The sequence below is a fragment of the Lepus europaeus genome, chromosome 18 (genome assembly GCF_033115175.1).
Source record: "Lepus europaeus isolate LE1 chromosome 18, mLepTim1.pri, whole genome shotgun sequence".
Lineage (NCBI taxonomy): Eukaryota > Metazoa > Chordata > Mammalia > Lagomorpha > Leporidae > Lepus > Lepus europaeus.
In genome coordinates, this window is record NC_084844.1 from 35,710,922 (window position 1) to 35,734,117 (window position 23,196).

At 63.6% G+C, this 23,196-nt stretch overlaps 2 protein-coding genes across 7 annotated transcripts in view; both read right to left on the reverse strand.

Annotated features, from left to right (window-relative positions):
- Nucleotides 1-135: 135 nt before the first annotated feature.
- Nucleotides 136-8,905, reverse strand: TBX2 (T-box transcription factor 2). Its single transcript, XM_062174966.1, has 7 exons — nucleotides 8,511-8,905; nucleotides 7,243-7,510; nucleotides 6,212-6,358; nucleotides 4,997-5,073; nucleotides 4,732-4,895; nucleotides 3,670-4,307; nucleotides 136-1,483 (listed from the first exon to the last, which is right to left on the reverse strand). The coding sequence occupies exons 1-7, from the start codon at nucleotides 8,903-8,905 to the stop codon at nucleotides 1,031-1,033; spliced, it is 2,142 nt and encodes a 713-aa protein (XP_062030950.1). The 3' UTR covers nucleotides 136-1,030.
- Nucleotides 8,906-15,830: 6,925 nt separating this feature from the next.
- The window catches only part of BCAS3 (BCAS3 microtubule associated cell migration factor), a 602,204-nt gene continuing 594,838 nt past the window's right edge, over nucleotides 15,831-23,196 (reverse strand). For 4 of the 6 annotated variants that reach the window (XM_062215515.1, XM_062215514.1, XM_062215517.1 and 1 more), the window contains one exon: nucleotides 15,831-16,654. In XM_062215515.1, the coding sequence (XP_062071499.1) occupies nucleotides 16,506-16,654 (149 nt within the window). In that variant the 3' untranslated portion in view covers nucleotides 15,831-16,505. Of the gene's footprint in view, nucleotides 16,655-20,074; nucleotides 20,166-23,196 lie in introns of all 6 variants that reach the window. The other 2 variants (XM_062215516.1, XM_062215518.1) reach the window with 1 other exon arrangement.

Below are 23,196 nucleotides of genomic sequence, written 5' to 3' on the forward strand. Positions count from 1 at the left end.
CCCGGATGCAGCTGCCGCCGCGCGAGGGGCGCCAGCCTTTCGTCCCCGCCTCTCGTTCCTCCTCGCGCGCCTGCGAGCGCCCCAGCCCCGCGCGGCCCACAGAGCGCACTGCGCCGTTCTCTTCGCATGGTAGCGTTTTATTGTTTTCTCGCGTTTTTGTCGTTTCGTTCTCGCTCCGCAGCGAAAAGTGAAAACCTGAGGTGGAGCCCGCGAGCCGGGCGAGCCCAGCCCGGGCGGAGGGGCTGAGGGGCCGGCGGGGTGGGGGGCTCCTCCTGGGCGCGGGGCCTTCTCCCGCAGCCAGGGACCCCCAGCCCTGTACAATATAGATGCTCATGTAAAATGAAAAAAAAAAATTTAAATGCTATGAGTTAATTTCTAAATATATGTACACAGCAATGTACACCTTTGAATAAATTAATACCAATTTGCATATTCTGGGGACCTTAAAGCTTATTTACACAAATTACCATTTATTTCATAAATATCTTTCCCCCCCTGGGGACTCAAGGCAGGGGTGGGAAGGGCGCCTGTCTATCCAGGGAAGAGGTGGGAGACCAACAGGACAGGTCCCCTCCCAGCCTAAGTCTACACTGACTTCTTTTCTGGCTCCGGCCCCCTGCAGCCCAGTTTCTCACGCGGTCCAGGCCCAGGGCCAGGGCCTCCGGAACTTCCTCCGAGAATCCCACCCCCGGCCCCTGTGCCTCTGGCTTCCGTGGGGGCCGCTGGGCCCGGGGAGAGGCCTGCCCAGCAGCGTGGGAGGCCCGGAGAGACCTCGCTGATGCCACTCTGACGCTGGAGCGGACCTGGACCGAGTCCAGGAGCCCCAAAGTGGCCATGTTCCCGGCAACCTGATTCCCTGTCGAGGGCCGGGAAGCGCCCCATGCCCCGGCTGGCCAGTCGAGGCTCTAGTCTGGCCGCTGCAGCCCGCTTTTGCTCCTTTATTTAAATAAATAACCCATTCTGTGCTGTGCACGTCCCAAGCGGCGGGGGTGGCAGCCCGGGAGGCCTGCGTGGCAGCTGGTCGGCCCCTTCACTTGGGCGACTCCCGGCCAGGGGAGAGGGCTCGCTGGCTCTCCAGCCCACTCACCAGTCTCTGGATGCTTTGCAGTTCGCTGGTCGCCTCTTTGGCGGACCCGCTGGGTGACAGGGCACCTCGCGACGGGCCCCCTACTTTGCGGAGAGCCAGCTCAGGCAGGGGACTGGGCTCCCGGCTGTTGCCGCCCGCAGCCTTAGAGCCTTCGGCCGCCAGCCCGGCGGCGAGAAGGCTAGTGCTGGGCGGGATGGTGACCGGGATCTGGTAGGGGCTAAAGCGCAGGCGGGGCCGGGCACTGCCCAGGAATGGGCTTCGGGACAGGGAGCCCGCGGCGGCGGCGGCGGCCGCGGCAGCACTGGTGGCGGGCAGAGCGGAGGCCGCTGCGGCTGCTGCTGCCATGTAGGTGTAGGGATAGGGGAAGAGGCCTCCGAAAGTGGGCACTGGGATTCCCTGGAAGAAACAGAATAAGACAAAGATCAGACAAGCTGCCCGAGGTCCTTCTGAGGGTGTGCTAGGTGCTGTGGGTGGTGCCGCAGGAGGCAACCCTAAGGAATACAAAACAGCAATTCACACAACTGTCACCGGGCAGCACAGGTAGGCAAGAGCCAGTGGGGCAGTGGCAAACGCCTGGGGAGGCGAGATGACTGCAGGTTAGGATGCAAAGGCCTGGCACGCTCAGCTCTGGGCTGGGTATTAATTACAGACGTGGGGGAGGGGAGGCAGAGGACATTCCAGGTGGCTGCACTAGCATGGGCAAAGGCCTGGAGGGAAGAAACAAGGTGGGCACAGGGCCAGGTGGCAAGGCCGCCTTGGCTGCCTTCGGAGGTCCTGCTCAGCTAGGACAGGGCCCTCCCCACCCCTCCTGTCTGTGGGCGCCCATGGAGCCAGGCTGGGGGAGGCTCTGGTCAAGCTTCCTTCTGCCTGTTCACCTGTTCCAGGCCTCGTGCCTGGGCCAGGAGGAGGGCACAGGTGCCAACCAGTTCATAAACTGGCCTGAAGACTCTACAAAGAGCTCCTGGCAGCACCTCAGCGGCAGCTGGGGAAGGAATGCAGTCTTTGGCCATGGAGCGCACAGCAGCCAGGAAACCCTGCACAAACTGCGCCTGAGTTCCTGCGGCCCGACTTTCAGATCCTCTGACCTTTGCCATGATGGCTCCCTCCGCAGAGTGGTGCTTATGGGGAGCAGGACAGGGGGCTGACTGTGCTGGGTTCCTGGGAGCCTCAGGCCTGGCTCGAACAGGGAGAAGCAAAGAGGGAGCTTAGGAGTGAGAAAATAGCCTTCCTAAGAGGGTCAAGCCCCGCTGCGCATTCAGATCCGTCATCTTAGGTTGGAAGGAAAGAAAGAGCCGTCAGACCTCCCGGGGGGGGGGGGTTGGCTCTACCTGTTGGCTGGCATGGGCTGTGCTGGCCTGGGAACGCACCCAGCAGCAGCTATACCAGCTGAAGCCTCCTGGGTTCCGGGAGCTGTCACCTGGTCTTGCACCTGTTGACCAGGCTGTATGCAGAAGCCCTTGGCCTCTATAATGCCCGTGCTCACCACGAGTTTGTCTGGGGAGGAGGCATTCCTATACACACAGTCAAGGGTGCCGGTTAAGCCTCCACGCCCTGAACTTCATTCTCCAGAGGCTTCCCAACCAGCACAGAGCCCCAGACAGGTGCTGCTGGTGGGGGGACATGGCACACACCCAGATGTGGAGCTCTGCATACAACGAATCTCAGAACGCCCCTCACCCAACTTGTAGAATATTTCCTTCTGAACCAAAGGCACTTTCTCAGACCTGAACTCCTCTTTTCCTTCCCTGGAGATAAGATCTCAAGGGTTCAATTTGCCAGAAACCTCAGAGGGAAGAAAATGAATGAGGAGATTCCAAATCTTTCCACAGGGAATATTCCACCCAAGTAACCAAAGAGGCTGCTTCCCCCACTGGGTCTCCTTATTGTGCCGCTGGCCACATTTTCGTAAACTCCCTCCTGGGAGCTCAGAATTTCAACCAGGGCAGAGGGGTAGCGGTGGTGGGGGGATTGAATCCTCCTTCCCTGAGATGTGGCTGGGAGAGAGGGGGGCTTGAGGTGGGGGGAGCCCAGTCTGTCCTTTGCCTGAGAGGATGACTTCCTGGAGTGCCTGAAAGGGAACAGAGGTGCCCAGGGGGAGCTCATGTGGTGGCCAGTTGTCCAGGGAATAATGCAAGCTTTGCCCCTCCCCTGTCCAGTCACCCTAGCCTCTAGGGACGGACAGTGAGCCAGGGGCATTTGTCGCCCCCCCCACCCCCGCAAATTTTCCTGGGCTAGGAGAGTGGACTTCCTGAAAGCCAGGGGCACCCCTGGTAGGTGAGAAGAGTCTTGAGGGGTGCCTTCTTGCTGGGGTTATAGGGTGGGAAATGGGTCCAGAGGCGGCAGGGACTCGACCAAGGGCACACGGGAGTCAGAACAGTGCCGTGGCCAGACCCTAAACCTAGTTTTCCTCTCAGAACCTAGGTGTGATGGAGAGCAGTGATCAGTTTTTCCCTGGATGGAGTTCTTGCCGCTGCAGGCTCCAGCGCCCGTGGCACCCCTCAAGCCCTCTGCTCACCTCTGCTCTCCGCCCCGCGGCTCGGTCCCCCTCCCTCGTGTGCGCGCTGCCGCCTCACAGGCCTTACCTGAGATGCCAGCATGTGCTGGGAGAGGTGGAACGGGAAGGGCGCCGCCGTGCTCGCGGCACTGGCTGTGGGACCCAGCCCGCCTGCATCCAGCCCGCCGGCGGTCCCGGGCCCGGCGCTTCCGCCATTGCCGCCACCGCCTGCCACCGAGGCCAGCAGGTGACCCATGCCCATCGCGGAGAATGCGCCGGGGCCCATGGCGAACTGTCCTGGGTGCAGGAAGAGCGGCTGGCCGGCTCCCAGCGGCCCAAAGAACTGCTGCCCGTGCAGATGACTGGAGAAGGCCAAGCCAGGCAGGTGTCCGGCGCCCAGAGGGGACGCGCTGTCTGTCTGCACCACCAGCGGCGCCAAGCCCGGCTCCTTGCCCTCTCCCGCCTCCTTGCGCCCCTCGTCCTTCCTCCGGGCTTCTGCGCGTTCCTTCTCCAGGCTCCGCAGGCCGAACAGACCGTCCCCGCCGCTCTCGGCAGGCTCCTTGCCCCGCTCCGGACTGCGCCTCTCTCGGATGCGCTCAGGTTCTGTCAAGCGAGGGGGACTGGCGCTGTCCGGGGCCGGGCTGCGGCCTAGAGCCACCCCGGTGCGCTCTTCGCCCAGCCGTTCGGGCTCCGGGTCGCTGTCTGCGGCGCACGACTTCTCCTCGGCTGCGGGCAGAGAGAGCGCCTGGGGTGAGAGGGGTCTGGGCGGACAGCGACGCGAAGCCTTTCCCCAGGATCTGTGCCCGTCGGGAAGATTTGGCAAGGTCGACTCTGGCGGAGGCCGAGCCCCCGGGACTCGGAAAGTTGGGCGAGGGGCAGTTGCAGGTCGCCTAACCCAAGACCCGGTGTTGGCAGTGAAAGAGACTGAGAGGCGGCCGTGCTGCACGCAGTCCCACCGAGCGCCGGGGCCACGCTGCGAGCGCAGCCCCCGCAGCTGCCGACAGGGGGGTCTGGCGCAGACAAATCGCTGACTCCCCATAACCCCGGCCTCCAAGATTAGCTGCTCGCTGAGCTAAAGGCCACCCCGGGGCCCGGAGCGGACCTTCCCCAGCGACCGCTCCCCGCCCAGGCCGGACAACTCGACCCTCACCTCGGCCCCGATGCAGGCGCAGGGGGCTGGGCGCTGCGCCTGGGGAGGGCGGCGGTTCCCGCGCGGGCGGAGGGTCGCAGGACGAGGCGTCTGACTCGGCGCCGTCGCGCTCCGGCTTACAGTGCTCCTCGTACAGGCGCAGCGTCGGTAGCGTCAGCTGCTTCCTGGGGGCGAGCAGAGGGAGCCGGTCAGCCCGGAGCGCGCGCCGGTCCCGCTTCTGGCTCCCCAGGACACCCGCCGCAGGGCCGGCCCGCTCACCCCTCACCTTTTTTCCCGCCGGCCGTTGCCGGTGTCCCGGAAGCCCTTGGCAAACGGGTTGTTATCGATCTTCAGCTGCGTGATCTGCGGGGACCACCAAGGGGGCGGCGCTAGGTCAGGCAGTGGCTATTCCAGCCGGGCCGGGGGCACCCCAAGGTCACCGGCCGCCCGCCAGAGGAGCCCCGGGCCGTGTCCACTTGACAACCCTCCCCCGCTCCGCCAGGGATGGCACGCCCCGAGGTAAAGCGACAGGGTCTGTCCTCCAGAAACTTACTCAAGGAATAATCCCTCAACATGCACGTACATGCCTGAAGCTGTGTGTACACGGTCGAAATGCGCTCAAGCAGAGCAAACAGGCCCGCGCCGTCCCGCAAGTCAAACGACTCCGCGCGGGAACGGGCACACACAAACCCAGTAGGGCGCACCCAGGTCCGCCCGTACTTGCAGAGACCGGCCGATACACTCACGGCCCGCGCGCACCTCTGCACGCAGAAAACAAATGCGCGCTCACATAACCAAACGAATGCACACGCCTCCGTAAGAATCGAAGGCGCCCCAAACGATGCGCGCAGAACCAGGCGGGCACTCGGATCCACCAAGCCAAAATGACCGTCACGGACACCGCGACTCTCGCTCCCACGACAGTGGTGCTCATGGACGCAGGCCTCGCGGGGAGGGGGTCCCTACCCCACTGAAACTGGGGTGGAAATGTAGCAAGCAGGAAACTAAGCCCTTGGACTTAAAGGAAAAGTCCCAACGCCTTTCCCAAGGGGTCAGGGGCCTGGACTGACCGAGAGCAGTAGCGGGGGACGCTCGAGGAGGGGGCTGACACCTGTCCCACCCTCTGGCTCCCTTGGGAGAGTGGAAGCTGGGCCACGAGTTCTAGTACCAGGAGAGACCTCATTTCATTTAAATTCCTATCCCTGAGCCAAGAAAATAAACGAATAAAATGTTAAAATGTCAGCGCGGGCCCAGAGTCTCCGCTAATTACTAAGTAAACATCCCCACCAGAACCAGCGCCCAGCTGTCGGCGCTTCCCGGGGGAGCGTGTGTGTACGCGTCGTTCGTTCGCGAGCACGCGAGACGGCGCTGGGGAGAGGACCGGGAGCGGGCGCCGCGGGCGAGGGGCCGGCGGCTGGGTGTGAGCGCGGAGCCGGAGTCTGCGGGAGCTGGGCGGCGTCGGGGCAGGGGCAGGGCCCACCCCGCGGGGCGCCGCGCGCACCTTGTCGTTCTGGTAGGCAGTGACAGCGATGAAGTCGGTCTCCGGGAACACGTAGGTGCGGAAGGTGCTGTAGGGCAGCTTGAGGATGTCGTTGGCGCGCACGATGTGGAAGCGCGGCTGGTACTTGTGCATGGAGTTCAGGATGGTCTGCGCAGAGGGAGGGCACGGCTCAGCCCCCAGCCCCCAGCCCGACCCCTGGGCTCCCCGGGACCCACCGCTTCTGCATCTCGGTCTCTCGAGTGGTTCTGCCTCCTCCACCCCCTTTCTCCTGTCTTCACTGCTCTTCTCTATATTTCTCTTTTCTTTCCCGCAGGTTCTTTCTCACCACTGATAACCACCCACTACCCCCAAGTCGGAAATGAAAGGAAGCAAAATGAAGCAAAGCAAAACAAAACACAAAAGCGACCTGTAGGGCACTGGTACCCTCTCTCCCTGGTCCCATTGCTAAGCCCCTAGTAAGCCCTGGGAGAAGGGATTGGGACCTTCCCCAGGGGCTCACAGGCTGCCCTATGGCATAACCGGCAGTCTCTTTTTGCCCCACGGACACCCCACCCGAGCTTGCTGGGACCTCGGCTCAGGGAAAAATGGAGAGATCTCTAAAGCCTTTCCTCCTGGTTGGGCATCTGCCGGTGAGAGGAGGGGAGGGTCTCAGGGAGCCGGGAGAAGGGCTGGTTAAACTGTTAAACCTTCCAGTCTTAGGGAAAGGTGAGTGAGGGACAAGCTGAGGTCACGGGCAGGTCTTCTGAGCTTGAGACCTACAGGCCAACAGTAGGTGACCTCCCCAGGACCAGCGCTGCTCACCCCAGCCCCAGGGCACCTGCCTCCTGCCTGACTCTAGGAGTGACCTTCAAAGGCCAGACGGCAACTAAAGTTGTCCGTGGCCTGGAGCTTCCTGACCGCCCACCAGGCCATTGCCCCAGGCCCTGCAGGTGTGACACACAGGCAGCATCCTGGGCAGGGGCACTCCCAAGCTGCTGCAGTGTGGGGTGTTCAGCCTCCAGACCCTGTCCCCACCTCTGCCCCACACTCACAAAGCCGTGCTTGTCAGAGATGTTGTTGGTCAGTTTCAGTTTGTGGAAGGCCACAGGCTTGGCCATCCACTGCTCCCCAGTGGCCGGACTGTCCGGGTGGATGTACATGCGTTTGGGCATCTCTGGGTCAGCCTTGCCTGCCACCATCCAGCGGGAGTTGTGGAACTTATAGCGGCAATCATCAGCGGCCACAATGTCCATCAGCAGGATGTACTTGGCCTTCTTGTCCAGGCCACTGACTCGAACCTTGAAGGGGGGGAACATGCGCCTAGGAAGGAGGGATGGGGATATGCCATTGGGATCCCGCTTCTCGACATCCAAGGACCCCTCTGTCCCTGCTGTACTTCCCCCGCCGCACCCCAGTTTCCTGTGGTCCCCGATCTGCCCTCTTCCCACTGCCCCAGGCCTCGACCTGTGGTTGCTACTGCCAGAAGATCCTGATAACTCTGCAGGCCAGGCCCTCTTTTATAAACGGCCTCACCTCTGCTGGTGCTCAGATCTGGGGACCCTCTCTGACCTCGGATGAAAGAAATCTAGGCCCTATAGGAACACTCCCGAGTCATCCTGAGATTCCTCCAGGACTTAAATCCATTTGGAACAGAAGTTCCCAGAATGAAGTTCAGAGGGTGTTTATGTAGGGGAGCCGGCTGCAGTTCGGGGGAAGAGGGTGAGCCCAAGGCCTGGATTCGCACAGGCTGTCGCAGGGCCCAGGGTCGGAGACTATGGCTTCCTTCTGGCTTTATGGCCAGGGCTAGCCGGTGCTACTGAGCTCCAAGTTCCGGCCAGGGCAAGACTCCCCAAGGCCGGGTCAGGCCGCACGCTCGGCCTAAGCAGCCGGCCTGGGGCCGGTCGGGGCGCGGGGCCCCACTGCAGGCTCCAGGAGCGTCCGGAAGACGCCGAATCTCCTTGGGGCTTTGAGAGCCATCGTGCAGCCGCCAGGCGAGGCCACCGGGTTGCGTGCACCGGCCAGAGCCGAGCTTCGGGCCTTCCCTGCGTTGAGACCCAGAACGGTTGGGGCTATTCTTTCGGAGCATATTTTCGTTTTATTTTATTCGTGAGATTTCGATTTTTTCGTTTTAAAAACTAAACAAACAATTCGATCCGGTGCCAATCGAGAAAAGCCAACTTTTTGTCGTCCGCGGGAGCCAAGCGCGGCGCCGGGGCCGGAGCCCGAGCCGCGAAGTGCGGGCGCGGCGCCGGTCGGTGCTGTCGGTCCCCAGCCCGCCCGCCCGCCCGCCTGTCCAACCGCCCGCCCGCCGGCTCCCTACCTCCCGGACTTGGTGATGACCATCTCCGTGCCCAGCTTGTGGAACTGGTCCCACAGCTCCTTGGCCTCCAGCGTCACCTTCGGGTCGTCCTCCACCTCGTCCTCCGGCTCCAGGCTCTTGAGCGAGCGCAGATGCGCAGCGGGCGGGTGCGGGCCGAGTGCCGAGACGTGCAGCCCCGCCTCGGCCGCCGCTGCGGCCGCCGCCGCCGCGGCCGCCGCCCCCGCCAGGCCCGGGTCGGGCAGCGGCTTGGCCAGCGCGCCGGGCGGCAGCGCGAGCGCCGGGAAGAACGAGGGCTGCGCCGCCGCCAGGAAGGCGGACATGGGGAAGTCGGCGGGCCGTGGCGCGTGGAAAGGGTGGTAAGCCATGGCGCTGGCTGCCAGCGCCGGCTCTCTCATCGGGACATCCGGCCCAGGCGCCCGGGGGCCGGGGCCGGGGGCGCGCGGCTCGGACCCCCGGCCCGGGCGGCGGCGCGCGCGGAGGACGGACGGCCCCGGCTGCGGGCGCGGCAGCGGCTCCGCTCCTCCCGGCTCCCCGTCCCGCGCTCCGCCCGGGGCGCCCGGCTCTGGGCGCGGGGGTGGAGGGGGCTTTGCGCGGGGCTGGGCTGGGCTGGGCTGGGCTGGCCCGCTTCGGCGCCGGGGACCACGCGCGACTGGCAAGATCTTGTCGTGATCTCTGGAAAACTGTGACTATCTCACATGTCCTGCCCTGCTCGGATCCCCTGCGCTAACGAGCCAGGCCCCCCTTGATTGCTGATTTTACGCTTTTTGGACCAATTGTGGGTCTCCGGGGGCGGGGTTTTGACAGCTCAGGCCAAGCTCCGGCCGAGGGAGGGGGGCCGGGGAGAAGGTGTCGGAAGCCTCAGCAGTAAGAAAACATGTCAACAGAATAAAATATTAACCAATGACGGGCCGGCGGGCCCCGAGACCCCTCCCCCTGCCCCGGCCCCCACCCCGCCGCCCGCGCCCGCCGCCGCCCGCGCGGGGACTGGAAAGCGTGGAGGGCCGACCCGACCCGCCGAAGGGGCCTGAGGCGGGGGGCCTCCGGGCCCCGGGGCCTTGGGGAAGAACCCCGAGCCGCAGCCGGCCCCAAGTGCAAAGCATTGACACGGCCCCGCGAGGAGAGAGGGCGCCCTCCTTCTCCCGCGCCCGGAGGCCAGGCCGCTCTGGCCCGCGCCCCAGCCCGGCCTCCGACCCCGCTGCCGGCCGCGGCACCGCCCCGGGGTCCCCGCGCTCCGGAGGGAGGCCGGTGGGCGGGTGAGTCGGGAGGCTTGGGCGGCCGAGGTCCCGGAGCGGAACCCAGGTGGCGGGAGCCGGTGAGTGGAGCCGTAGCAGAGCCCTGATGGGGCCGGCGCGGGCGGGAGCGGGATGCAGCTGAGCGCTCGGGAAACGAGGGGAGCCCCGGCCCGCCCTCCCCTTGCTGGAAGCCTCGGAGGAACCTGGAGTTCCCAGCAGGCCCTGGACGCAGCCCAACTTCTGTCTGGGCCGGCGACCCAGCTCTGAACCCTCGGGCAGCCAGGAGAGCGGGCCCTCCGGGCCAGGGAGGTGAGCGCACCTTCCGCTAAGCACCGGACCTCACCCTGGCGCAGGAGGACCCCCAGCTGGGATTCTCCACGCGCGGCCGAACGAATTTTCGCTGCATCCGGTACTGGAGACGCAAGTCTCTTTCATCCTGCACTCCCGCATCCTCCCTCCGCTCCTTGCCACTTCGCTCGTTTGTTTGCGTCTCTCCGAGGCGCAAGTGTCCCAAGTTCGAGAGTGCTGAGTAACGCGGGTGGGAGTCGGGGTGTCTGCGAGCAACTGTGGCTGAACCCCCTGTGGGATCAGTCCGTCTTCCGTCTTCTGGCAGCCCCAGTATTCCCACCCCCTCTCCCGCGGTGAGAGGTGGGGGGGGGGCAGTGAGAGAGAGAGAGAGAGAGAGAAAGGGAGAGGTGCTGGTGTGTGTGCTGCCCTCTGGGCACAGCGAGCGCTGAACGTGAAGGTGCGCGCGGGCAAGGAGGAAAGTGACCGCACACCTGCCTCGGATCCGGCTCGGGCCGCGACATTCGCTCGGGTCGGTTCCTGGAGGTCGTGTTCCGAAAGCCCAGACGGAACCTGCACTGGCCACGGGGGACCCTTCCACCCTCACAGCCAACACCAGTGCGGTTGAGTTGGGCCGGCGTCGGCCCACTGCCCGCCCGGAGGGCGCGTCCATTCCCCTATCCAGCAGTGACCTGGCCCGGGTCGTCCGAGGGCCTCGGGGCCCAGCGCCTGCCGCCAGCAGACCCATTGGCCCGGACCGTGCGGACGCTGCAACGGCAGAGGCCGTTGGGTCTCCGAGACCTTGTTGTCTAGGTTTCGGAGCCAGCCCCAAGGCTGTCGCAGCTCCTCATAGCCACACATACGCGGCCGCTGCCCCCACGGGGTTTTCTCCACGACCTCGCTCTTGGTTGGGTCTCTGCTCTCTGCCCGGAACGCGGTCTACGCAGCCGGCGCAGGATCCCTCGCAGCGTCGCACAGGAAAAACGCTGTGAGCTTCCACGGGGGCGAGCGGCGGCCCCTGCGGAGGGGTGTGTGTGGACGCGTCCGTGCGGTCGGAGGGGCGGCTTTGCCCAGCCAGGAGCCCAGGCGCGGCCTGGGGGCCGGGAACACGCTCTCCAAGTCGTGTGTGTGTGTGTGTGCGCGCGCGCGCGCGCGCACGCGTGCACCTCGAAGGGTTTGCGTTTTGGACATTCTCCAGGGGAGGGTCCGAAGCTGGCTCAGAGATTTCGAAACATACAGGCCTGGGTTATTTGCTCACGAGACCCGGCAGCGACGGTGCAGCGGCGGCATCTGCGGACTGCGGTTCCACCTACGGAGCCACGGGCCGGTTCCCCGGCGGCTACCGGCTTCTTTCCCGGCCAGGGTCCCACCGTCTGCCCCGCCCCACCGTCCCCCCTCCCCCCCCTGCCCCCGCCAACCCCTGCAGCCGAGACCAACACCGGCTCGTCGAGAGCGGGCGCTGGAGAGGCCGCGCGGCCCTGGAACGGCGCCGGCCCCTCCCCCACCTCTCCACTCCCCCCTCCTTCCCAGGAGCCGGCGCCCCTGGGGGAGTCCCCAGAGCCGAGTGTGCGTGTCTCTTTAAGAGGCCCCGGGGGGCGCCTCGCGGGCCGCCCGGGGCTGCAGGGGGAGGGCACGGGCGGGGGCGGCTGGCGCCAGGCGGCCGAGGCTCCACAACAAAGCTCCGGCCCCTGTCACTTCGCATCGGCCGGGCCCCGCAGACGGGCGGGGGACGCGCGCTCAGCCGCCCCTCCCTCTCCCGGGCGGTCCCGGGCTGGGGCGTCGGGCGGGCGCGGCCTCGCGACCTCAGTCTCGTTGCGCACGGTCGGCCCGCTCTGCGCTTCCCGCAACGAGGGCACGAGGCGAGGGCGGCCCGGACTCAGTGGGGCCGCGGTCCCCTTCCCGCGCCTGCTGCGCGCCGGTCCTTGGGCCCTGCATCATCTCGCGGGGTCAAGGGTCTGGCTGAGACCGTCCCGGGAGTTGGGCTTCAGAGTCGCCGGGGTCCCCGCTGGTGTCCTCGCCTGTGTGGGGGGCGTGGGTTTGCGTGACCCGCGGAGGGGATGGCGGGAGCTCCTGGGGGCGTGTGGCCGAGGGCTCGACGCACGCCCGAGTAACCTGGCGCGAGGCTGGTACCCAGCGGCGGTGGCACAGGCCGCGCGTGGCCCTGTGTGTGACAGTCCGGGGCCGCAGGCGCACGTGTAGCCCTTTCGACGTCCCCACCAGCACGCTCTGCTTCCCATCCCCGGCCTCTCCGAGGGCCCCGCGCCTCCCGGAGCCTTGGCGCCAGCCAGCCCGGTTTAGCGGCCGAGATGGGCTCCCCCGCGGTCCCGGGTCTGGCTGGGGTGGGGGCCGCGGCCTCGGTGACCCCAGCCCGCAGCGGCCCGGCCTGTCCCGTCCACTTAAACAAATTGCGGCTGACAGGCGCGCAGTCTCTCTGGAGCCGCCGCCCGCCGCTCGCCTCCCTCCCGCCCCAATTACCCCGCGCAGGGTCGGGCCAACGGGCTGGGGCGGGGCGGGGGGCGCGGGCCGAGCCGGCGGCGCGACCCCTCCTGGTGGCGGTGTGGCCGCGGCCTTGCGCCAGGCCTGGCGGCGGGGACACTTCCTCCAGTCGGGCCCCGGGAAGTGCCTCGGCAGAAGCGGCCTGTGTGGTCTGGTACCTCGCCTTCCAGGCTGTCGCGAAGGCGGGGACAGACCCGGCCCTCGAGGGGCGTCGCTGTGGGCTGGATGGGGCGAACCGGCGGCTTGGCGACTTCCCTAGGGCTTGGGAGACCCTGTAGCCTGGGGGGGGGGGGTTCCAGCCTACGCGATGTGCGGCGGCCGCCGAGATGCGCGTCTGCCAACCCGCGTGTGCGCGGACGTGCTCGGGCGTGAGCTCGTGGGCGTGGGCGTCCAAGACTGCGGGGGCGGGCCCTCGGCTGAGCGGCCTGGGAGAAGGGGCCGAGCTCAGGCAGAAGGCCCAGGACGGGCCCACCTGCGGCAGGTGGGCGGGGACTGCCCGGCGCGCTCTCGCCAGGTCGTCCATTCGGTCTCAGAAACGCTTTCGCAGGGGGCGCGGCCGGCCGGGATTCCAGAGAGCAGCTTCGGGCTCGACAAGCCACAATCTGGGCTACAGCTGCGCCACCTGTGCCCTCTCCGCCCCCCGCCCCCCTGCGTCGGGCGCCAGTGAGTTCCCTGGTCTGGCAGCCTCTGCAGCTAAAACCACCTTCTGCCTTTCTGACCCTGGGCCCGCCCTGGTCCTCCTCGCTCCCCACCCCCACCCCCTTTCTTGCAGAGGAGGAGCCCGGAACCCAGAAGTGCAGTAAGGTGCACCCAAGGCCACACGGACTTCTGCTGGCGGAGCCGGGATGGGACCCGGGCCCTTAAAGGAGAGCAGGTGCAAATGCACTCCTTCCCAGGAGATGACACTGCTGTGAAGTGACCACCTCTGCCCAGGCAGCGGCATCAGACTGAGACCCAGGCCTCCGAGCTCCACCCCCGGAGCGCTCTACAAACAGGACACACAGGAGGCCCTCTCCATTCGCCCCTAGAGCCTCCAGGTCTGGGCTGCCCTTCCAGTTACACAGGGACAAACAGTCTCACAGCCAGGCAGGGGGCTTGGGAAGCTTGAAGGGGTAGGGCACCGGGGTCAGGAGCACGGGGTCCCGGATTGAGTGGGGGCAGCTCAGATTCTCGCCCCTGTGAGGGGGCTGGCTGGAGTTGGTGAAGCAGCAAGGTGCAGACAGGGATCAGCTGACTACCAGTGTGACTTTGTGACCTTGGACAAGGCCCTGCCCTTATCTGGGGCTCAGCTTGTCATCTGCAAAATGAGGACCAACAGTGCTATCAGGTACCTTGTGGGCTCCAGTCTCTGATCTGTGAAAACCATAAAGTCGGCCCAGCTGTCTGATGCAGCCTGAGGCTGCCTGGCCTCTCCCGCTTCCAGGGGAGCCGCCCCAGTGCGAGTCCTGTTACACTTGCTTCCCATCAACGACAGACTCTCCTTGAGCTGCCTCTCTGGCACCCCTCGGTTTCTTGATCCAGATCATGAAGATACATGTATTTTTTTTTTCTCTGTCAAATTGAGGAGTCCACAGTAATTTGCTAGACTCAGGTCACATGGTTTCCTCAAGGTCACCTGCCCACCACAATTAGATTACTGTTCCGATGACCTTCTAGGTGATGCCATCATGAGGTCACCGGCTGCTGGGGGTGAGGGGGAGACTGGCCTGGATGTTATCTGTAGTGAGTGGACTGCTGGCAGCTCCAGGGCCAGTGGCAGTAAGGGCGCCACCCTGGGGCCCAGCTCTCACTTCCAGACTATAGCAGAGTCCACAATGTCCCCAATTAGCCTGGGGGGGGGGGCAGGCCCAAGGCCTTTCTGATAACCTGAGCTCCAGGAGCAGCCGCCATGGGGCCGGCTTATCTGGCCTCTCTTATCCCTACCCCTCCCCCACATACTCAAAGAGTTGCTCTGCCTGTGAGCAGATGAATAACCAGATTGTCCCGCAAGCTCAGCCCAATGTCCAGCCGACACCCACGACTTTCCCTGGCGGGAGAAGGCCACAGCTGTTCGGCCCCCACCAGAGAAGGGCCAGGCACTGACTGCGGGCTGCCTGCTGGGTCCCTGCCTGGGCGGGGGCCCCAGGCAGCAAGGTCTCTGCCCCAACCACGTGCCCTAGGGTGATTCCTAGAGCTTCTGGGAGCCATCCTCAGGGAGCCAGGCCACTGGCAGTGTGCATAGGCAGCCTGGTGGCCCCTTCCTCCCTGTCCCCTTAGACTGGACACTGCTCCAGCAGGGCAGCGGGGGCCATATGAGCCGCATCAGCGGCTCCAACTCAGCTGAAAGGGAAAAAGGGAGCCGTCGGTCCGGCGACCCCCTCTGCCCGTGCCCAGGCCTCCCATGGCTCCCAGTGTGCCTTGCTCCAGCAAGGGCTTTCCTTTGCTGCAGTGCCCAGGTGGGAGGGACCATCTTCTTAGCCTGCACAGCCTAGTGGAATTCAAGTCCTTTTCTCCCAGCAGCCCCAAGTGATACTGGGGAGGACTGGAGATGGAATCTCTGGTACCAGGGATGGGACGGGGGATCTGTGAAGGGGGCGGCAGCAGCCCCAGGAGCTACCCGGGCTCTGGCTAATAGGTTTGATGAGAGGTCCTGCTTGTCTGTGAATTTGACTTTTCTACAGCTATTCATTAAACTTCAGCCCAAACCACACCTGGCTCACTGGGTTTCCTTCAATCCTGCAAGGTCTCTCGGGGTCTCTGGGAAGTGGAGGCAGGGAAGGGGGCACCAGGATTAGCACTAATCTTCCTGCTCAACCTTTTTGCTCCCCAGCTCCTGTCCCCATGTTGCTATTCATTCAGGTCCAGAAATGGGAGGAGGGGAGGAATAAAACCAGGAAGTCATCATCTGAGACTTCAGCTGAGTTTTATACAACACCCACCTCCACCTGACTGCCTTCCTATTTTCTGAGTTTGCAAAAAGACACGGTTCCCATGTGCCCCGAAGATAAGGTGCAAGGCTTTGCCAAGCTCTCCTTCCCACCGGCACCTGCCAGCACGCATCAAGGGCTGAGCTGGCCTTGACTGCCACTCAGGATGCACTGGGTCTGGTAACAGGCAAGAAGCTTCAAGAAGGGACTTCAATTGGACCCCACCCAAATTCCAGAGCAAAATTTGCCCTTCCCATTCCTGCTCCTACCCCAGACTCCACGCTCAGCTGCACTTTTGGGGGTGGGGATGTGGAGAGCCAGGGCACGAGGTCAGGCCCACAGGACCCTGCTCAGCATCTGGTGAGGACCCTGGCCCCCAGCAACTCAGCAATGGACTCCAATTGCAGCGTGATTTATTGGACAAGACGTGCACTTTTCGACAGGGCCTCGGTCACCACAGTTTCTTCCACTGAACAGTACAGAACCAGGGTAAAAGGGCTTAAAGATCCAAAAGACAAAGCCTTCCCGTGAGCTGATGGGGAGATGAAGGGGACGCTTCTCCTTCCCGCCTCCTCCCCGAATACTCTGGGCCTCAGCTCACACCATACAGGAGGGGCTGAGCGAGGGGAGCTGGGAGCAGAGTGCGTGCCACAGCTCAGGGAGGGCTGGGGCTGAGCCTGACCATGTGGGGCCTAAGCACCTGGCTGGAACCAACCACCCCCTCCCAAGCCAGGCCCCAAGATCTGGCCACGGTTCCAGGGCCCCCATGGGTATGGTTAGAAAATACAAAAGCGGATCCAATGCAGGACGTCAAGTGCAAATGGAGGAGGGGACTGACTGAGCATCTGCAGTCTCGCGGCCACAGGCCCCACTGATGGGCGGCAGAGGTCAGGGTGCGCCGAGGTGCTTTGGAGAAGGGGCTCTTCTTGATCCAGGAAGGATGGGTGGCTGACGTCACTAAGCTCGGGGAAATGATGACGACAGAGGAGCAGAGACTGCAGGGTCGAATCAGAGGGGGCTGTTCCCCTCCCTTGGGCAGGTGAGTGGCTGGCCGGTCTGAAGCAGGCTGCTGGGACCTACGGGAAGCCGGTGGGGAAGAGGCTGAGGGGCTGACTCTCATTGGTGGGGAGTGGAGATCGGTAGCCATCGAAGTTTCTCGGGATGCTGCCGCTGGTGGAACCTGAGCTGTTACTCAGAGTCTCGATGCTTCCCTCTCGCTGCAGTTCTGCAAGACAGAGGAGAAGGCCGGGCCAGGTCAGAGCAGGGACTGGGGGTGGGGCACAGGCTGGGTTAGCCGCCTGCCTGGAGGCCCCCCTTGCACCTGTCTGCAAGGTGGTTCCCACTCCGCTCCCCACGGAGGCCAGGCAGCAGCTCAGGTCATAGGGAGGCTCAGCCAGGGGCCAGAGAAAGTCCTTCGGCTGGCCAACTCCAGAGGTAGAGCACAATCTTTCCTTCATCACGGGGGAGCCCTTTAGGCTGGACGTACAGCCACCCTGACGATCTGCCTGGATGACACTGTGGTTCACGGGGCCTGTGCTGGCTGGCACCTGCACACGCAGGTGCCCAGCCGGTATCCCCTACTCCCTCCCCCACCCCCACTCCACAGTGTCTGTCTCCTGTCCCGGATTGTCAGGAGGCACAGGTGGGCAGAAGCCAGGACACAGGAGCACTGCGCCTCCCAGCCTGATCTGCGCCCACCTCTCCTTTCCTGCCCCACCTGTCCCTGGCTTAGCTGCTCATTCTCATCAGCTCGAGCTGCGTGCTGGCCAGGCCTTGGCTCCTATTCAGCACTTCCTCAAGGTATCCTGTTGTCCTGCGGGAAGCAATGCTTGCTCGGAGGGGTGCCTACTCCACTGGAGAGAGGGTCCCTGATTGCCTGGAGTGCCTCACTTCTCCCCTGCCTCTTAGCCCCAAGCCTCAGGGGCCCCTGAGAAGGTCCATGTTCAGAGAGACCTGTAAAGCAGGTGGAAACGTCTCACCCATCAGTCTCCCCTTCCCTGGCCCCTGCACATCCAGGCTGCCGCCTTGGATCCGACAGCTTGACCCTTCTCATTCAACTACAGGCATCTTAATTGCCACAACATCTCTTTACCCAAGGCAGGTACTGGGGTAGATGAGTTGGGAATAGAATTTCCTGCTTGCTGAAGGCAAGGAAAGCAGCAATTATTTGCCAGCTTGCAGAAGCTGCCCAGGTCCTATCCCCTTTCAGTCCCTCACTGAGACGTAGCCGCTCCCACGCTCCGCAGTCTCTAGAAGCTTCCCCGAGCTGAGATGTGGTGACCTGCAGCCTACCCTTCTCCAAGGGATGCCTGCCTCTGCCTGGGGGGCTGGCCCCTCCACCTCAGGCAGACGCCCACACAGGGCCCCAAAGCGGCCATTTGGACCTGCAAGGTGTGCTTGGATGTCACGCCCAGCTGGTCTAGCTTTAGACCTTTCCCTCCAGCCTGCTGCTGCCCCCAGGCCCCTGTCACCACACACACACAGCACAGCTGGCTCTGGTTAGGGAAGGAATGGGTCACGGCCTTTACTCCTGGGCCACCATCACCAGCTGGGTGGGAACTACCCACGGACTCGTGCACCCTGCAGGCCACCCCGAAAGCACTGAGGCTGACAGAAGCAGCAGCCGCAGAGAGGCACTGGGAAAAGGAATGCACCTGCCATGGCTGGGGCCTGGACCCGGGCTGGATGGGTGTACTGGGAAGCCAGGTCCCCCGGGCAGACTGGGGACGTAGGCTGAGAGCCCTGCTTCGGCCCTTGGTCTCCAAGAGATACTGGCTGGGCCGGCGCCACGGCTCAATAGGCTAATCATCTGCCTGCGGCGCCGGCACCCCAGGTTCTAGTCCCGGTCGGGACGCCGGATTCTGTCCTGGTTGCCCCTCTTCCAGTCCAGCTCTCTGCTGTGGCCCGGGAGTGCAGTGGAGGATGGCCCAAGTGCTTGGGCCCTGCACCCCATGGGAGACCAGGAGAAGCACCTGGCTCCTGGCTTTGGATCAGCGCGGTGTGCTGGCCGCGGCGGCCATTGGAAGGTAAACCAACGGCAAAAAGGAAGACCTTTCTCTCTGTCTCTCACTGTCCACTCTGCCTGTCAAAAAAAAAAAAAAAAAAAAGAGAGAGAGAGAGATACTGGCTGCCCTGGGGCTGTGACCCTGGCAAAGTCAAGAGTTATCTGGATTGGGACAGGGAACAGGCCAGGCAGGAGGCTGCTGGGCTGGATCTCTTTTTTCTTGCTCATTCTTCAGGGGCACCCTAGTTTGTGGGGTACAGACCATTGTGTCACCAGAGGGAGAGAACAGAAAAGCAAAGTGTAGGTCGTGGGAATGGTTCATGGAAGCTTCCGGCTCCATGAGAGCACCCTCCATTTCCTTCTTTCCCCACAGGCAAGCCAGGGAGCTCATGGAGGAATCTCCGAGGCCCCTGCCCTCATGCATGGCCGTCCTGGCACTAGGGGGCGCTGACAGCAGGGCCAGGAGGGCAGGGGAGGCGCATGGCAGGAGCGAGGAAAGCAGAGGCTTCGTTAGGATCCGCACACCAGGCCCAAGGAAGACAGCCCCAGATGAAGGAGCAGGAAAGGCCACGAGTTCAGGGGAGGGTTGCCCCTTTTCAGAGCTGAACAACAGCCCCCGTGGTTATGACGCAAAAGCGGATACATCCATGCTGCCCAGGAAGCCGAGGGACCCAGAGTCCAGGACCAAGCATGGTACCCGCACCGCCCCTCAGTGCAGAGCCCCCAGCGACACTGCCAGCAGCCTGGTCCATCACGCGGCAGTGCGGGGACAGTTGCTGAAGGGGTTACGAGATGAACATGCAGTTCCCAGAGCCAGGGGCGGCCTAAGCCACCGTGTTCCAGTTTTCCCTCCGCCGACTGGCCCCAGCGAGAGGGAGGTGGGCAGCCTTCTCCTTCACCCCCACATCCCAGGGCACATGGGGCTCTGCTGAACTTACTTCCCCAGCATCTGGCCACTGCCTCCACCCTGGTTCAGCCTGCACTGCCCACCCAGGCCTCTGACCTGCAACCCCCTCCTCCTCCCCAGCCGCAGGAGTCAGTCTGCAGCACTCATCATGCTTGGACCCTGCTTAAAAGCCTCCCCTGGATGCTCACAGCCCCCCAGCGTGACACACAGCCTTCGGGCCCCACCCACAGGTGTTAGCTGTCAGCCATGAGCTCTCCGGGCTGGGTGACACTCTGGGCCTGTGCTCAGCTGCTTCCTCTGACTGACAGGCCCCTCCTGGGCTCTCTGGGTCCCACAGCACCCTCTCCTCTCCCAAAGCTTAGCAAGAGGGCTCACTCCTTTATGTGCCTGGCCTGTTCCCCCAGCAGGTGCGCCCAGGCCCTCTAATACTAGAAAGTGCCAACCCCAACCAGGTCAAGAGCCAGGGGCAGGGGTGGCTGTGCCTTATCTCTGTGTCCCTATTAGCAATGACAGGGCCTGGAGATCACCGAGATGACTGAAATGGCACAGAGAGTGGGACTAAGCCCTGGACAATCCCCTGGCTGCCCTTCCACACACCCTCCGCCATGCCTTCTCCCCGCTGAAGGCAGTACTGGGGTGTGTGGAGAGGTGGAGTCAGGGGGGTGCACGCGGGTCCCCGGAGTCACCCCGCTGCCCGCCCTGGGAGCACGGCGAAGAGAAAGGCGCAGCCTTACCTGCCTCCATCGCGAACGCACGCTTTGTTACTGTTGGGTTGCTCACGGGCGCTGGGCTGTTGGCATTGTTTTTTTTTTCCTTTTTTTTTCCCTTTTGAAAAGAAAAGCATTGAGGAATCTTTTTTGGAAAAGATATGGACAACGATGGAGAAGGACAGTGATCTTGGCAAGCAGGTGCAGGGGGTGGACGGAGGTGCGGGCAGAGGCTTCACACCGGGGTGGGGGGAGGCTTGCAGCAGGGACTCTGCAGTTGGGGACGGTGACATGCACATGTGGGGGGCTGGGCACAGGCCAGTCCGGGGGCTCCCCGAGACAGAATCGGCGTGACGGAGCCAAGACCCCCTTTGGCAAGGGGGCAGGGGAGAGGAGTCACACTGAGTAGGAGGAGCAGCTCTGGGAAGGGGACAGACGGGACCCATGGCCCATGCAGCGCTGGATGGGGCCCCATGCAGGTGGGCTGGCAGGAGGGGCGCATGGCTGTCAGGCCACCTCCGGACCTTCTGACTCAGGGGCCCAGCTCTGGCCCATATCCTCCTCCCCACTCCCAGGAGCCCCGGCCTGGGCAGTGCCTGGCAGTTGACATGGGCATGTGTGGAGGATCCACCACACACCTGCCAGGGCCTGGCAGAGGGTGCTGGGGGCCTGTGGTGGGGGACGAGGGGAGCAGCCCAGCAGCGTGCCCCATGGAGCTCTGGCAGCTTCTGGCCAGGGAACGGGGTGGGTGGCTATGGGAGTAGGGCAGGGGGTAAGGAATGGTGCCCAGGGATGTGGCTGGGCTCAGATGAAAGACAACCCTCCTGTGACCTCATACTCTGCAGAGCTCCTGGGAGGGGGAGTGACCTCCCCATCCTACATACAGTAAAGCCAAGGACTAAGAAGCCACCAGCCCCGGGCCACACACTACCCACAGAGAACTGCTGCTGTTGCAGGCTGAACTCCAGGTGTCTGTCACTGGGCTTGGCCCCAGTGCCCACCAACGGCCGTGGCAACCCAGTCCTTGAGGGCTGTTACTGGAAGAAGGGTCTGCTGCCCACTGCTGCCCCTCCCCGCCATGGCCAAGGATGCGCAGGCCACAGGGGCTGGGGGACAACACAGTGGCAGTGAGTAAAAGGGAGGAGGCTCAGCTCAGATGGAGCAAGCACAAGAGGGAGACAGATGGCCGCAGCCTCGTGTTGACCCCGCTCTGTAGGGTGCCGGTCACGGGGTGCAGAGAAGTGGTTGGCCTGGTCAGGTAAGCCACCAGAGACACACGGGGGGGCATGCGCATTCTGTGCCCTGAGGCGGGGGCATGGCTGCCTGCCACCTGCCCAGCTCCCAAGCTGGGCTGTGCAGAATAAGCCCTGCCCTTCAGCCCCCAGTGGGGTGCACAGACTGGCTCCTGGGACCTGTGGTGGGAGCTGGGCAGACTGGACGGAGGCATCTTCTCACACTTCAGTCACTACTCAACATCACACCTCCAGCTCCCCCACTTCCTGGGCAGGGAGAGAAATGCCCAGGGCACGGGGCCCAGATGAGACCCGGGGACCCTGGCAGACGTGAAGGCCATGATGGGCTTGTGCTGGGGCCTCTTTCAGCGAGTCGGAGACCCGGTCGGGGGGCAGCAGGGAGAGCCCAGGTCCAGATCTGAGGGACTCAGAGGAGGCTGAGAGAGCCTGGCGAGGGCAGTGCCGTCTGCACTTGGGAAGGGGGTGCTGGGGCCCCTGGCACTTCCATAACCACAAAGGAGCAGCAGGGACTGCCTCGCCCCTCTGGCTTCCTCCAGGCTCCAGCCAGGAAGCCTTGCTCCGTCCACGAGCGCCAAGATTGCTGCTCATGAAAGGGATTAGCAGAGCACTTTTATTGGGCTCTGGCTGCAGCCGTGCACCGGAGTCCCAAGCTAATCACCCACGCTGCCTGGTGGGAGTAGGATTAGACCCGGTGGGAGCAGGAGTCTGTTCTGAACCCACAGCCTCCACTTCTAGCAGCAAGAAGCAGGACGCTCCTCCTGGCCTTGACTGAAGCCTCGGAGGGCCCAGGCCGGTGGAAGCCACTCAGGGAAGCATTAGGAGCACAGGCTCGGGCCACCTGCTACCTGGGAGATTTGGACAACCTCTGTGCCTCGGCTTCCTGAATGTGAGGCTCGCAATGTCTGTTTCGTGGCCTGGCTGTAAGAATGAAATTAAATAATGCATGGGGAGTGCATCGCAGAGTGCTTAAAGCTCCCAGTCAGCAAATGTGAGTTACTATTATTGCTGCAATCGGATTAGTCATCACGATTATCCACAGGACTGCAGGGCACCTCTTACACTCCCTCTCGGGCAGGTGTCTCTGCCACCCAGACCCCCACTGGAGCTTGGGAAGGAGTTCTTGCTTTTCATCAAGAAATGGCCCAGGAAGGAGGATGGCTGATACATGTTTACAGCTTTTCATTTCCCTCTTTGCAAAACCCCTCTTCCGAGATGGAAAATAAATTTCCAACCCTGTTGACATGCATTGATTTTTTTTTCCCCCTCCTACACCCACCTCCCAGTTCTCCCATGTTAGCAGGGGCTGTGATTAAGACCCGTGCCTGGGTTTGGCTTGGTGGCAGCCCGGGGAGTGGATGGCCATAGGCACGCAGCCTGCCCACTGCCCTGTCTTGCCCAGTGCTGGGCTCAGGAAGTATTTGCCAGAACAGAAACGGCTTGAGTCTCCTCAGCTCGGGTAGGAAGTCAGGTGTGTACATGTGCAGTCTCCTCCTTAGGAGCTTAGGGGTTTTCAGCATCTTTCCCCGATGGGATCTGTATGGGGACCACAGGGCCACAGGATTGCCATGATGTCAGCAAACTGGTCTCAATGGGGTCTGCCCCGGGCAAGCCATTTTATCAGCAAGGGATTTGCAAACAGGGTACAGGACCAGCTGTGCTGCATGGGGCTTGGGGAAGAGAGAAGCTGGGGACAGGGAGGCTCGAACACAGTGTGTGGGGCTGGCCACGGTTGGCAGCTTTCTGCTGCTGGAACCTGGAGCCAGTGGGGTGGTGACCCTGGCAGACACAGCCCAGGGCTGCTTTTCTTACCCAGTTCTGGGCCTGGGAGGGACCGCTTTTTCTCCAGAGTGTGGCCGAGGCGGCGGAGGCCTATTCAGAGAGACCCAGATGGAGCGG

Coding starts and splice junctions, on each gene's coding strand:
- TBX2 (XM_062174966.1), bottom strand. CDS start 8,905: ATGAGAGAGCCGGCGCTGGCAGCCAGCGCCATGGCTTACCACCCTTTC. Junction 4,308..4,731: donor GCGCCTGCATCGGGGCCGAG/GTGAGGGTCGAG, acceptor CTCTGCCCGCAG/CCGAGGAGAAGTCGTGCGCC. Junction 1,484..3,669: donor AGCACATGCTGGCATCTCAG/GTAAGGCCTGTG, acceptor TGTTTCTTCCAG/GGAATCCCAGTGCCCACTTT.